Source organism: Bemisia tabaci, chromosome 3, assembly GCF_918797505.1.
Source record: "Bemisia tabaci chromosome 3, PGI_BMITA_v3".
Taxonomy (NCBI): Eukaryota; Metazoa; Arthropoda; class Insecta; order Hemiptera; family Aleyrodidae; genus Bemisia; species Bemisia tabaci.
This window is the reverse complement of record NC_092795.1, coordinates 50,518,068-50,531,130: the sequence shown is the minus strand read 5'-3', so window position 1 is coordinate 50,531,130 and position 13,063 is coordinate 50,518,068. Positions and strand designations below refer to the sequence as shown.

General features: G+C 35.9%; 1 protein-coding gene across 1 annotated transcript; it reads right to left on the bottom strand.

The window, feature by feature from the left end:
- Positions 1–2,078: 2,078 nt before the first annotated feature.
- On the bottom strand, positions 2,079–12,663 carry Ndfip (Nedd4 family interacting protein). The gene is made up of 6 exons (XM_019041608.2): positions 12,376–12,663; positions 9,991–10,170; positions 9,470–9,598; positions 8,637–8,766; positions 8,082–8,267; positions 2,079–3,488 (listed from the first exon to the last, which is right to left on the bottom strand). The coding sequence occupies exons 1-6, from the start codon at positions 12,400–12,402 to the stop codon at positions 3,385–3,387; spliced, it is 756 nt and encodes a 251-aa protein (XP_018897153.1). The 5' UTR covers positions 12,403–12,663; the 3' UTR covers positions 2,079–3,384.
- Positions 12,664–13,063: the final 400 nt, after the last annotated feature.

Sequence of the window (13,063 nt, the reverse complement as noted above, 5' to 3'; positions counted from 1 at the left end):
GTGGGGCGAAGTCAGAGGAGCGGCTCGATCTATTGTCTAAAGGTTGATTGGCTTCGACAAGCCTGGATTATTCGAATGTGCCAATATTATTGTATTTCAATCCTTCTCAATACCACATGCTAGCTTCTGACTCTGCCTGCAAGCCGCCTCTTTTTGTGTCTTTACCTGTAGTCTACTACAGATAATCTTGAATGGTTACAGAATATCGAAAAGATCAGAAAGGAAATGGTCAGATTCCAGTGCAAGCCTGCTTTCTCCAAACAATAATAACAAATATTCATTTAAATTTAAATTTGTGTTTCGTTTCGAGGACGAACATAGAAAGCTCTAAAGGAACATCAAATATTACAATCCTATCAAAATGTGTTCACTGCCACTTGTTTCACCTTGCTTACACATCAGAGACAAAACATATTTTTTTTAGCTTCTTGGTCATAAGAATTCGAACATAGTAGGATGAAGAAAAAATATACGAAAGAGTGGATTTTAAAATACTTGAATTCTGTCAAATTGAATCTCATAAACCTTGACACGTTAAAGAGAAATACTTTTCTGCTTTTCAGAGATACCTCTTTGACAGTGATGGTGATCTCTAGAGAATATCTTGAAATATGAATGAATATTGAAAACAAAACGTAGATATAACTTTATGCTTTGGCTTTCTATGAAAAATCGGTGAAAATGCTTTGAGCCGTTGTTAAGATCAAGTTACATTTGTTATTTTTGGTTAAAAACTTGGTTCATGGTAAGAATGAAAGAAATCTGTGAAGAATTTACATCACTATTCTTGGCCTCATTCACATGACTTAGCCGTGTCATCCTTCAAAAGTAGAATTGCACTGCAATTGTTTCAGTTACATTTCTTCAGATTCTCCCCGATTAATCAAACAACTTGAAAAATTAAGTTAAACAAAAACCGACAGGAACAAAAAAATATTAGCAACTGCGTAAGAGTAAGTTGATAGAATGGAATTAGGAAATACTATCTCTCAAAGACAAGGAATACATTACGAAAAAAAATAGGGAAACGTTTAACAGATAATTTCTGAGATTTTTTTCCATTAGAATAGTCGCTCAAAAAAATGGTGACAGTGTGAAATACTACCATTATTTATAAATTATCAATCTTGCCAAATGCCAATGCAACTTAGAAAATGGTCTTTACTGAAAACATCCGAGACCTACTCCCTGTTCCTAGTCCTCATCCACGAAAAACGCCAAGAAGGTTCTTGCAATTAAGCGTCTCCCAGAATGTTTGTGAATGAACTAACTTATTTAAAATGCTTCAAATTAAATTATATATGATTAGATTAAACAAAAAAATACATAATCCCATACCCTGTATTTGTGTTTCTATTGAGGGTACATTTCTGAACAAATTAACATTTATCAGTTACTCAGATCACGAGCTTTAAAACCAGATCATTTTCATCGAATAGATAGTGTGTTATTCTTAAACGATCACATTGCTGTGATATTAAACCTGCAGCTGCAAACTAAATAAATAAATCGTGTAGGATCTTACACACTATGTAATCACATACCTAATGAAGCACAAAAAATGTAGGTAAAGATAAAAAAAAGTAATGTGTTCAATTTCTGGTTCATAAATAATTTGATACCCTGAGAAAAAAAAAATAATTCACAGAAAATAAATAAACCCCAAAAACAAAAATTTCAGGAGAAGTCAACAGTACAAGCATTGAGAGAGATCCACAAACAATATGGATAGCGTAGAATAAACATGGCAGAGTAACAAGAAAATATAGAGCTAACCGACTCAACGGTCTAAATAATTCACACAAATGATTAACTTGATAGATACACAAAGAAATACATTTACTACTCTTTAAGACTTAAAAATTAGAGAAAACCTACTCAGAAAACAATTAAATTACTTTACTTTAAACCTAATTTTATGCAATACACTTTTTGTTCTAACACAGTAAAATCTCTCATCCACTCTTGACAGAAGTTTTTATCAGATCAAAGGACACATGAACCAAAAGGTTAAATTTGTAGGGATGTCATCAGATCAAAGGACACATGAACCAAAAGGTTAAATTTGTAGGGATGTCATCAGATCAAAGGACACATGAACCAAAAGGTTAAATTTGTAGGGATGTCAATAAAGTAGCACATTGATTCTGTAACTCATGTTACCACTTTGTTAAATCGACTAAGCAGTATTGTCTATTTAACAGCATGGGAAGAGATACTTGGCATGAATGAGATATCAAAATTTTAAGTTATAATAGAGTTAGGCTCCTGCCGGCCGATTACTGGCGGTTTAAAGCAACCCGAAAAGACGTCAAAATGCGATACATTGCATTGTTAGGAGAGGGCTATGTTTTGTCTTGTTCTGCTAACAAAGTTTCAATAATCGACCCACAGAGATTGACTGAACTCTCATAAAATAAATAGAAGGCCAGAATACAGAAAAATAAATCAGAATGCAGGAGGAATAAAATCATGAGTGTATCTTGACTTCATTAATTGCAATGCATGATTGAAAAACGTTAAATTGGATCATGTAAAGCCTTAATTATACATGCATAGAAGCTTAACACTAATAAAAAAGAGTGCATCTTAAATAAAACTGTATTCTTAAAAAAAACCTCAATGCTGCTGTCATTGCAAAATTAAAAAAGATTAAAATACAAACTTAACTTAATTAATGACTTCGATAATCATCTACCCTGTTTTCACTTCACGCTGACCTACTACAAAAAATTGACAATTGTTGAGAGAGATTTCACTGAGTTAAATTCATACTTAAGCTCATACCAGACAATACTATGCCAGGTAATTTGATGCAAATTTTGAGTTTCACAACATCTAACACTGAAAAATTTATGAAGCTCTTGTGAGCTGTGCTAAAATTTAACTGTGCAAAATGGCCAATGCAATGGTGATGAACCGTAATAACTTTAAATTCAGCTTCCCAAGACTCAAATTTTAGCACCATTCAGGGATAGAATATTTACTCGCTACATTCCTTTGAAGAACGGTTTACGGAAATTGTCATTAATGAGCGCAGGCGCCCACAAATATCAAAATGCCATAACTTTAAAATTAACCTAAATGTTTTCTAAATACATAATCAACAAGTGAATGAAAACTGATTGAAACCAATTACAACTGATAGAGTCAAAAGTTTGTGAATAAACATAAGAGAGGATGAGGATACCATCCCCTTCAGTCTAGAAAATAAAAATAACATATAAATCAGATCACATCCACCTTCCTCTATCCAGGGTAAAAACCTCTGCCAAAAACAATGATGGAATCTTCTAAAAACATAGAATTACTTGGAGCTGTAGTCCATGCATTTAAACATAAAAACTCACTCAAAAGTTATAAGAAGAAATCATGTGTTTACATTTAATAGAAAAATAATAACCGTTCTTGTGCTGTTCCGGAGAGAAGTCTCCATCCTCGTTTGATATTCAGGTACTGAATTATAGCTCGAATGCAGATCAAAATTCCTGAAATGAAAAAGAAATATTTTAGGAAATTTTTCCTCAACGGTCGTGAAATATTGAAGCGGATATGGTTGCAGTAAATAAACTCCAGCAACCCTTAAGACGGCCAACCAAGTTGCAGTTTAAACTGTCTTGTCTAAAAATTGAAAATATAAATCAAGAAAAACGAAATGAATAATTCTAAGATAAGGAACTTCAGTTTCCCTACAGAGGCTGATTTTCGGAGAAGCTAATTAATGGTGAAACTCCCAAATTGCATTTCTTGTGCTTAAAAATCTCTGTTCCTAATTTATTACTTTAAAGGAGGGAAAAATCAACATCATTTCTTGAAGTTTTTTCAGAAGTTGCTTTGCACATAGAACAAAAATTACACAGGTTTTTAAGAATTGACGAGTTGAATAATTTTCCATTTGAAAAAAATATGACAGGAAGTCTCCAACGTCGCCAACCGAGATACACGGTTTGGGTGTTTCAACATCGAAATGTAAATAAGGAAAAATAGAGGAGGATTGAAGAGAAAGTTTTAAAGGTGTATTTTTCAGAATAGAAAGTATCTGCCTGATGATCTCTGGGAAGATAGGGGGCAATGGCACTTGGGCGTCGCAGAGCGAGAGGCTGCGCTGTGAAAGCTGCTAAATGTACATAAGTATCTTTAATTGAGTTCAGATGTATACTTCCGAAATATTTTAACTGTTTTCTTCAAATAGATTTTTTCTTAAAAGACTATTAAGCTTCATTGACCCATTGACTTAAAATGACTGCTCTGCGCCTTTGGTCTACTAGACATCAATGTTTTTGATACTTCATTAGATTGCATTTTCGTCAATCTTGATACAGGCTCCTTTGTTATTTGCAAATTTGCCATTCGCGAGTTTGGCGTACTTGCAAGATGGCTTTTGTTTTCTGGTCTCGTCATTTGCGAGGCTCCGCTTTGCTTAGTCGTGAATTTTGGGAGACAAACAATAGTGGGGCCGATAAGCATAACAATCGTGCACTTCTGGAAGAAAGCATGAAAATTTCAGGGATTCATCTCTACCCTATAGACATTCGATTCAGACATAGACCCCAAAAATCTGAGCCCCCTGGGGGGGCAGGGGGGCCCCCAAATTTTGAATTTTGAATAACTACTGAACGGCTAATGTTAGCGTAATTTTTTTTAAGCAGGACGATAGGAAATTTTATCAGGAACAAAAATGGTTCTTATAAATTTTTCTGTGGGATCGATATTTAAGGCGTGAAACGGGAAAAACCATCGGGGGACGGGGAGCCGGCCGTTCTGAGGCAGATCCGCGCGCTGCGCTGTTTGCCCGGGACGCGCGCGGCGGCGCAGTACGGTGTTACCGACGAAACAGCCGCTTGTCTTGGTTTAATCTCAACGATGCGCAGTTTTAAAAGTATTGTGAATATATCGTACTACCTATAAAGCCTTAAAATAGGGCTTAACTTATGCAGGTAATATATGTATACAAGCGAGCGCACGGCAACAGAAAGAGAAGGGGTTAAGTGCTGGAGTTCCGAATTGTTTTGTTGTATGGGTTTGTCAAGTTTTATTACAGCATCCGAGATAACTGCATCAGACATCAGTTGAACGGAATAAAATCTGAGGCACAGTTGTCTCGGGAAGGGGGGGGGGGGCTAAAAGTCACAAATCTTATTTGTGTACCACGATGACCTGAAAAATGATTTTAAAGTGTTTTTCTTTCTCTTTCTCTCGGTGCTGCGACATCAGGATGGTATCTAAATATGCTTACTTAAGACAGGGAGCCTAATTTTGTAAACAATGAGCATACATAAAAACATGCTTATTCTCCTCTCTTTCAGGAACATTTTGGTACATCATTGCTACGTATAGGCATTTTTTTAAGAGGACCAAAACCACCTTCAAAACTTGCTCCAAAAAAACGGCAAAAGAATCTTGAGAAAGCTTGATAGGGATAAATGACCCCCAAAAAACCTTTGTTGGACTGCTTCTTGTACAGTACAAAGAATATTATTAAGTAATAACTAGTCGCCGTATCCGCTAATCTGTCAAAACGGTCCATTTGAGTGATAGGAAGTCGCGCCTAAGTACTGGGAACCTATCCTGCTCTTATGTCAGCGCATCATAGGTACGATATTCCGCAATCTCGGTAATTTTGCAACTGATTACTGATGCTAATTTTGACTGATTTTTTGATATTTTGACGATAAATTAACCTTTTGATAATCTCTAAAGCTAATTCGATCAGTGTTATAATGTACGATAAAGTTTAAGGTGTACGTTTTGTGCATTGCATATTTTGCAAGTCCCGTTTCTTGAAAATTGTCTCCGACATACTTACCTAGAACTCTTCCATGAGCTCCATACAAATCAAAAATCGGTACGAGATTTGCGGATTGAAAAAGAAGAAATGCAATGAATTTCTTCCTGAGGCCTGGTCCTTCTCAGAGGTTCTTTAAAGAATCAGAACCTGCATGATAAATAAATTTCCTCCTATATTAATATTTTTTTCAAAACAAATGTTACCAACTCCACTCTAAATTCCATACAACAAAATGTAAGATAATATACATGGATTTTTTTTACTGCTCATTCCATTTTCTATGTGTCGTGGTAAGTACCAATAATATCTTCAAGGATGACTCGATAAAAAGAGGCGATAGTATTCAGATATCTTCTTTTTTATCATTTATTTAATGTATTGTTCTATTTTTTTTTTAAATATGCATATTTGTTGAATAACTGAAAAAATAGGGAGTTCATGAAAATGAAAACTTCTATTGACTGGCTGGAGGGAAAAAGAGGAGAAAAGAACATTGTCGGAATGTTCCGTATGAATCAGTACCTATGCAATTGCGAGAAACCAATGAACATGAACGAAAAACGATATTTCCTTCATTTTGAAGGAAATCTGGTAACCTTATAGTGGCGAAGGGACTGTGGAGCCCCCCTCCCCTCCCTCCTCACTCCTCAATTAATATCTCTACCAAGTTTTGCAAAATTCATGGTTATGTAAGCAGCTCATTGTCTCATTCGCCGAAAGTAACATGAAAAATAAGCTAAAAATAAGTTACGAAGGATCCGCCATTTCCAATAGTCATGAAAAAGTGGGTCAAAATCGTATTAAAACTTGTTATTTCGCTCTAATATCTTAAAAAAATGTAATCCTGTACAAAACTTACGTGAGGAAAGGGTAATTTACTCTGTAATGAGGTCGGAAAAGCTCTGCATTCAGAGAAAACAAGACGCGTGATGCGCGATGACCGATCCCTCCTATTGACTCGGCGCTCTCACATTGGAGTATTTCGCTTTTGCTTGTTTTTATGTATTACTAGTAAAAAGTAGAGCTTATATTACTGAGGAAAAGTATTTAGGCAGTACGGTAAATTCATTATTATTTTTAAAACTGCGCATCGTTGAGATTAAACCAAGACAAGCGGCTGTTTCGTCGGTAACACCGTACTGCGCCGCCGCGCGCGTCCCGGGCAAACAGCGCAGCGCGCGGATCTGCCTCAGAACGGCCGGCTCCCCGTCCCCCGATGGTTTTTCCCGTTTCACGCCTTAAATATCGATCCCACAGAAAAATTCATAAGAACCATTTTTGTTCCTGATAAAATTTCCTATCGTCCTGCTTAAAAAAAATTACGCTAACATTAGCCGTTCAGTAGTTATTCAAAATTCAAAATTTGGGGGCCCCCCTGCCCCCCCAGGGGGCTCAGATTTTTGGGGTCTATGTCTGAATCGAATGTCTATAGGGTAGAGATGAATCCCTGAAATTTTCATGCTTTCTTCCAGAAGTGCACGATTCTTATGATATTTTCCACTTATCGGCCCCACTACAATCATAAGTTTTATATTTCTATGTTTGAATGATGCCACAGTGTTGCTGAGGATTCTGAATTGGAAAAGTTATATGTGAACAGTCGAGTTCTAAGCTTCAAAATTCTCGTAAATTTTTAGTGATACCTATTCCAATTTTGTCCAAATTAAAAGTGTAAAAAAAATCGAAATGTCTCAAAAAAAGATGCCGCATACCCAATGATGTTAATCCGCCGAAGCTTGTTACATCTGCCTTGTTGCTTGTTAAAAAGTTAGGGATTCTAAATAAGCTGAGAGAAGGTCTAAGCAACAGCGCATTTGAGCAATTATATAACCTCAATGAATCAACAGTATGCAGCACCTGAAGCAAACTACTCTTCGAAGTTTCTTCTCAAAAAAAGACTAGGTACGTGATGAAAATCAGTAAAAATCAGCGTTTTTCCCCACCACCGGCACCGAACCTCCTTTTTCCTGTAAGCGTATGGTTTCAGTATTCGCGGATTTTTTTGTATTATCCTATGGTCGAACTTAATGAGCTTAAATTTTCCTGATTTTTGCTCATTCAATGATTTTCAGGATTTAAAGAGCAATGAATTGACAATATAAAAGCATCATGACTAAGTATTCCTGTTTCCTTGGTTAACTTTCTATGAGTGCTTGATACATATATCAAGTTTCAACCTCAGGGTGAGTTTTAGGATAATTTTTAATTGTTTTTTACGGACTTTTGCATAATTTATCAAAAATACATTAGTCAATTGGTTAAAATTTTTAAAGACAAAACATACAAAACTTACCAAAAGCCATAATTAGCCACCACAACCAACTATTTTCTGTAGAGGCGAACTCAGTATTATTTTTGACAATGAGTGTCCACTTGGCCAAAGACAGACCGAACCCGGCCAGAGCACCATATCGAGCAGCAACAGTTCGACAAAAACACATAAACAACAAAAATCCGACCCAATTGAAAAGGAATGCAACTGGAAAATAAAAAATTCAAAATGAGTAAAAGATTAAAAAATTTAAATAATGTCCCTAACAGCTAATCAAGTTTAAAGCTAATTTTTAATGATATATTTCTTAACACAAACAAAGAATTAAATTCACGTGTATGTGAAATTAAAATTGAATAGATTTGCATTTAAAGAATTTCTGACGATTATGAAAGACATTAGTACACCACAAAAGTACACCGAATCAAGCGTCTGGACAACTGAAGTTAAATTTAATCCATCTTCAAAGAAGATAGATGCTGTCTAAAAAATTTTAATCATTGCAAGATTCAAACTGTTTAGTAACATTAAATTTAGAAGTTACAACATGTCTGTTTAGTCAGAAAATGTAGTTACCAAGAAAAGCAGCAAAAAACATAACATCTGTTCCCAGAAGCCCTGAGTCTGCATCCGCCTGATTGGCAGCTTCCGCATCAATTGCAAAAAATGCGTAAGTTTGAGGTCTATGTACAGTAGCTGGAGGAACCTATGAGCAGATAAGAAACATGATAAAAATATTTTCTGATGAAAAATACTACAAAAATTGTAGCATCAAAGCAAAGAAGACGGTAAAACATTCTTCTTTAAAGCAGCAGGTTTGATGGGAACAACAGCATATTCAAAGATTTTGAGGTAGTTTGGTCTATAGTATTTTCTTCTAATATTTTCCCTGCAAAATTTTCATTCTTCCGGTAGAAACTTTTGCAACCGCAAGAAATTTTAGCTATCGCATATGAATCATTACTGAGGGACATGTAAAAAAAAATCTTGAGTTGGAAAATGATTGTAAATTGTAGGCTTTGAAGTTATATGAGGAGTTATAAGTTTTCTATTCACCTTGCTTTTCTTAGGATAAAAAGTTGAAAAATTAAAGATGTTGCTATTTGTAAATGAAATGTTTATGACAACATGACATGTAGTGAAATTAACATGTTTTTAATGATGTAGCTATAAAGAATATGTTCATGTTTCAATACTTTTTCTTTCTTTTTGTTTTAATTACTTCAACAACTGCAGTATAAACATTTTCATGTGCTTGTTAAACAGTTGCACATATACACACACAGCACGTTTTTAATACCGACCGCTAGAAAATGACTATAAAGATTCCATATCATTTGAACGTGACAAAAAGCAATCAGAACCGGTGCAAAATAAAAAAAAAATTAAAATTCTTATTCAGAACTTACGTCAGGAATTTCTCCTTGCATTGACTTTTCTCTTTGTACTTCTTCATAAGTTGGTAATTTGGTAGCCGTTTCATACGGAGGTGGAGCCGAAAAATCAAGCTTTGGGGGCGGGATTTCCTCTGAGGACATCTAAAAATTAAGAAAAAAGAGAAAAAGCTTAGCACAATGTAAAATTACTTTGATAAAGTAACACATCCAAATCAGACAAAAAGTTCAAGTGACGTTCCTTGGACACATCATGAGCGAAATGAAATTACTTGGTTTCAGTTAAAAATTGTTATCAAAATCAAATCTTTGTGTGTTTAATTACATTCTTCAAAACATATATAAATGCAGTATGCACTTTGAACATTATTTTGAACTTTGCTACCTCTTGTAAATGAAAACCCCTGCTTGAAGTTGGGTGTCACGAACAAAGTACGTGGTAAGCCACGATTTTTCATATTTTCATGTTTGGAGGGTCCCATGGAAAAAATGCGGCACAAAAGATGTGCACTTAAAAAAGTAAACTGACTACTTACAGTGTTGATATGAAAATACTGAGGAGGCTCGCTGACAGAAGGTGGTGGCATTAGGTTACTGTTGTTTTCGTGTGGGTGCATATTGGCAGGCAAGTCAGGAGGTAAAATAACTGTTAGCGGTCCAGAATCAGGGTGAAATGTGCTCATTGGTGTGCTGATAGGTGCATTAGAGTGGGGCTCCTAGGGAAGAAAAAACCAAGATAATTACGTTTACGGTTACATACAATATGTCACTATCCACTACTTAAATAGACAAACTCTGATACGGAGATCAGATATTTTTCTGCTGGTGTTCTATATGCAGCAAATTCCTTATTGTCCATTCTGTCTAAGGACTGATTTAGACAGGGTGCAGTATAATAGTCCATATAAAAACAGGGATTGATCGTACAGAATTCAATTGAGGTAGTGACTAAGAAAAAAGTTTGCAGTTGTATACTTGTGACTTTCAGGCGCAGGACTCATTTATTTATCTGCACACAGCAACAAGCGATCTTGAGGAATCCTCAATTAATACTAGACAGCAACAAAGAGACATCTTCAAACAGAAAAAAACAATGGCCGACTTATCTAGCCTTCATATTCCGTTTGTTTTATAGGTTTTGTTCTTATCTATTGTGATGCTTCAAATAAGAATAGATCAAAACTTAACAAATCAGTACTTGCCTAATTGTGACAGACATCTATAGCGATTCAAAATCTTAATAAGTCTCTTCAGTTCTTTTGTAAGACTCCTACATAGTGTTGCTGTCAAGTTACTTAAAGATACAAGGTGGTAAAATAATGCGCACTTTTGTGCAGGGAAAACAAGGCTAAGACATTCAAAAATTTCAATTAGAGTAAAAAATTTGAGCTCAAATTGAATCACACTATTGCGTCATGTCTCGTAAATATTGTATTCATGCCGGCATTTCAATGCCACCTTATATTTTGCAGGATGCTAAACTCAGGTCACCGACGAATGCGATCTACTGATGATGTCCAAAAAGACCCGAGACATTATGGATCTCTCAGCGTGACTCCAGCTTAACATTCCAATGCATCTGCCTGACCTGAACACTCTCCCTCCTTTGTCTTGCATTGCCACTCACAAGAACTCAATTTTTTTACTTCAATTAAAATGATTGAACTTCTTAGCCTTGCTTTCCCTGCTAAAGTGTGGGCCCATCATTATTTTACCACCTCATTACGTACAGTTCGGCCGACATTTTTACAGTGTTTTTTACTCTCTCTGGGTTTCTTCTTTTATTAGTGTTCTTTCTTGCTATTCTTCATAAACTTTTGCGTTTTCAATCCCCAGATTTCCTGTTTCCTACAGAAACCTCAGTGACAAATCTCACTTCATGTAACATCAGAGATGATACGACTGCTAGAACTATGCCAAACAAATTTGATGGTGATTTGACGCAATGCAGAAAATCATTTTCGATTTCAGAATTAAAACCGAGTCCTAGAATAAAGACTGAAAAACTTCCGTCTTTCCTTCAAAAGATGGTTCGAGGTGTCGTCAGATAAGTTGACTATGGTTCGCAAGCGCAGACGACGAATTTAGGCCTCTGCACATGAGGGCGTTCGCTAATATCCACCTTGAAAACTTTTGTCTTAAAATTGTATCGTAAAAAAACTACTTATCATTATGATTCGCAACTTTCATGATGTTGTGATTTCTGCTTGGCTAAAAATTAAAGTGTTACAAGGTTTGAAAGTATTAAGAAATTAATCTAAGCTTGCGTTCTTGCTTTCACAAGAGACTGATGTTTTTATGTGGATAGTAGTGACGTAAAAACGCTCGCAAACCAAAAGTAAACAATGGTCAACTTATCTGACGACACGTCTAATTACTTTGATATGAACCCTATAGCCCGTTTCCACTTTAGCGGTATGTAATTTCATATCCCGAGCATATAGCAAAAGAGAAGTAGTCTGATAAGCACAGGCTGTGACAAGCAAGATGCCATAAGATTAATTCAAGAAAACCACATGGATGAGAGCGTTTGAAGGATCATGGTGAATTACTTAATTATGTGTCAAACACAGTGTTTCTGCATTACCTCATTACAAAAAATTGTCACCTAAGACTCAACTGATATACATTGTGCTAAGATGTAACAGAGAATAGCCCACGCAATTATGGAATTATATTCTCATGATATAATTAGCCTGGGACAATTTGGGAAAATAGAGAGTAGCAAGTGCACCTAAAACAACAACTTCTCTGGCCACCATTACACCAGTGTATAATGTTATCATTTAACAATGGACCTGGAGCCCTCAGTATGGTGATAAAATCATTATTGCTACCACTGAGATTGTTTAATTACTGGGTATTAGATGCACTAGAGAAAATTAGATGACGTGGAGACAACATCTTGCATCCTTACATACCATATTCATTTGCTGGCTAGAGCTCATGTTGAGAGTGCATTCACGGGGAGGGCTCGAAGATCACACACGACCACAAGAACCTGAAAGTTCAAGGATAAACTCAACGCTAGAGGTAAAGTTTCATTGAATAGCTATGCGTGAAAATGCAAAATAAACTTTCCGAAAATAACTGCTGGTTAAAGTTGACCACAAATTTTCTCGTCGAAAGAACAAATCACGATGCACGAAAATTCATTATCATTTTAATCTACAAAATGAAAACAAATAACCATGGAGTAAAGCATGAACAAGAACCCCATGCCCTGTGACGACGCACACAGCGTTGATACACGGTTACCTCAGCGCTCTCTAGCAGCCGATGTCGATAACAGCACCAAACACCGAGAGTCGAGTCGATTTTTTTCACCCGTTTCCTGTTCAAATTTTGCTGAATATAAATAAACTATAAAAATTAAACATTCAGATATTAGTTTGGAGCATCTGCCAGGATCAGTCAAGGATCTTTCACGTTCTAGGTATGACATTCGCGGATCCAAAAACCAAAAACAAAATCGGACCTGAAGCATCAAGTCACCAGCGCAGCGTCACGTAAGATTGCATGCTCTTGATTTTGAAGGCGATTTTTACTCGCAGACGCTGTCAGCTGCCGGAAATAACACTACTTCGCTTCTCGATTCGAAACACTGAA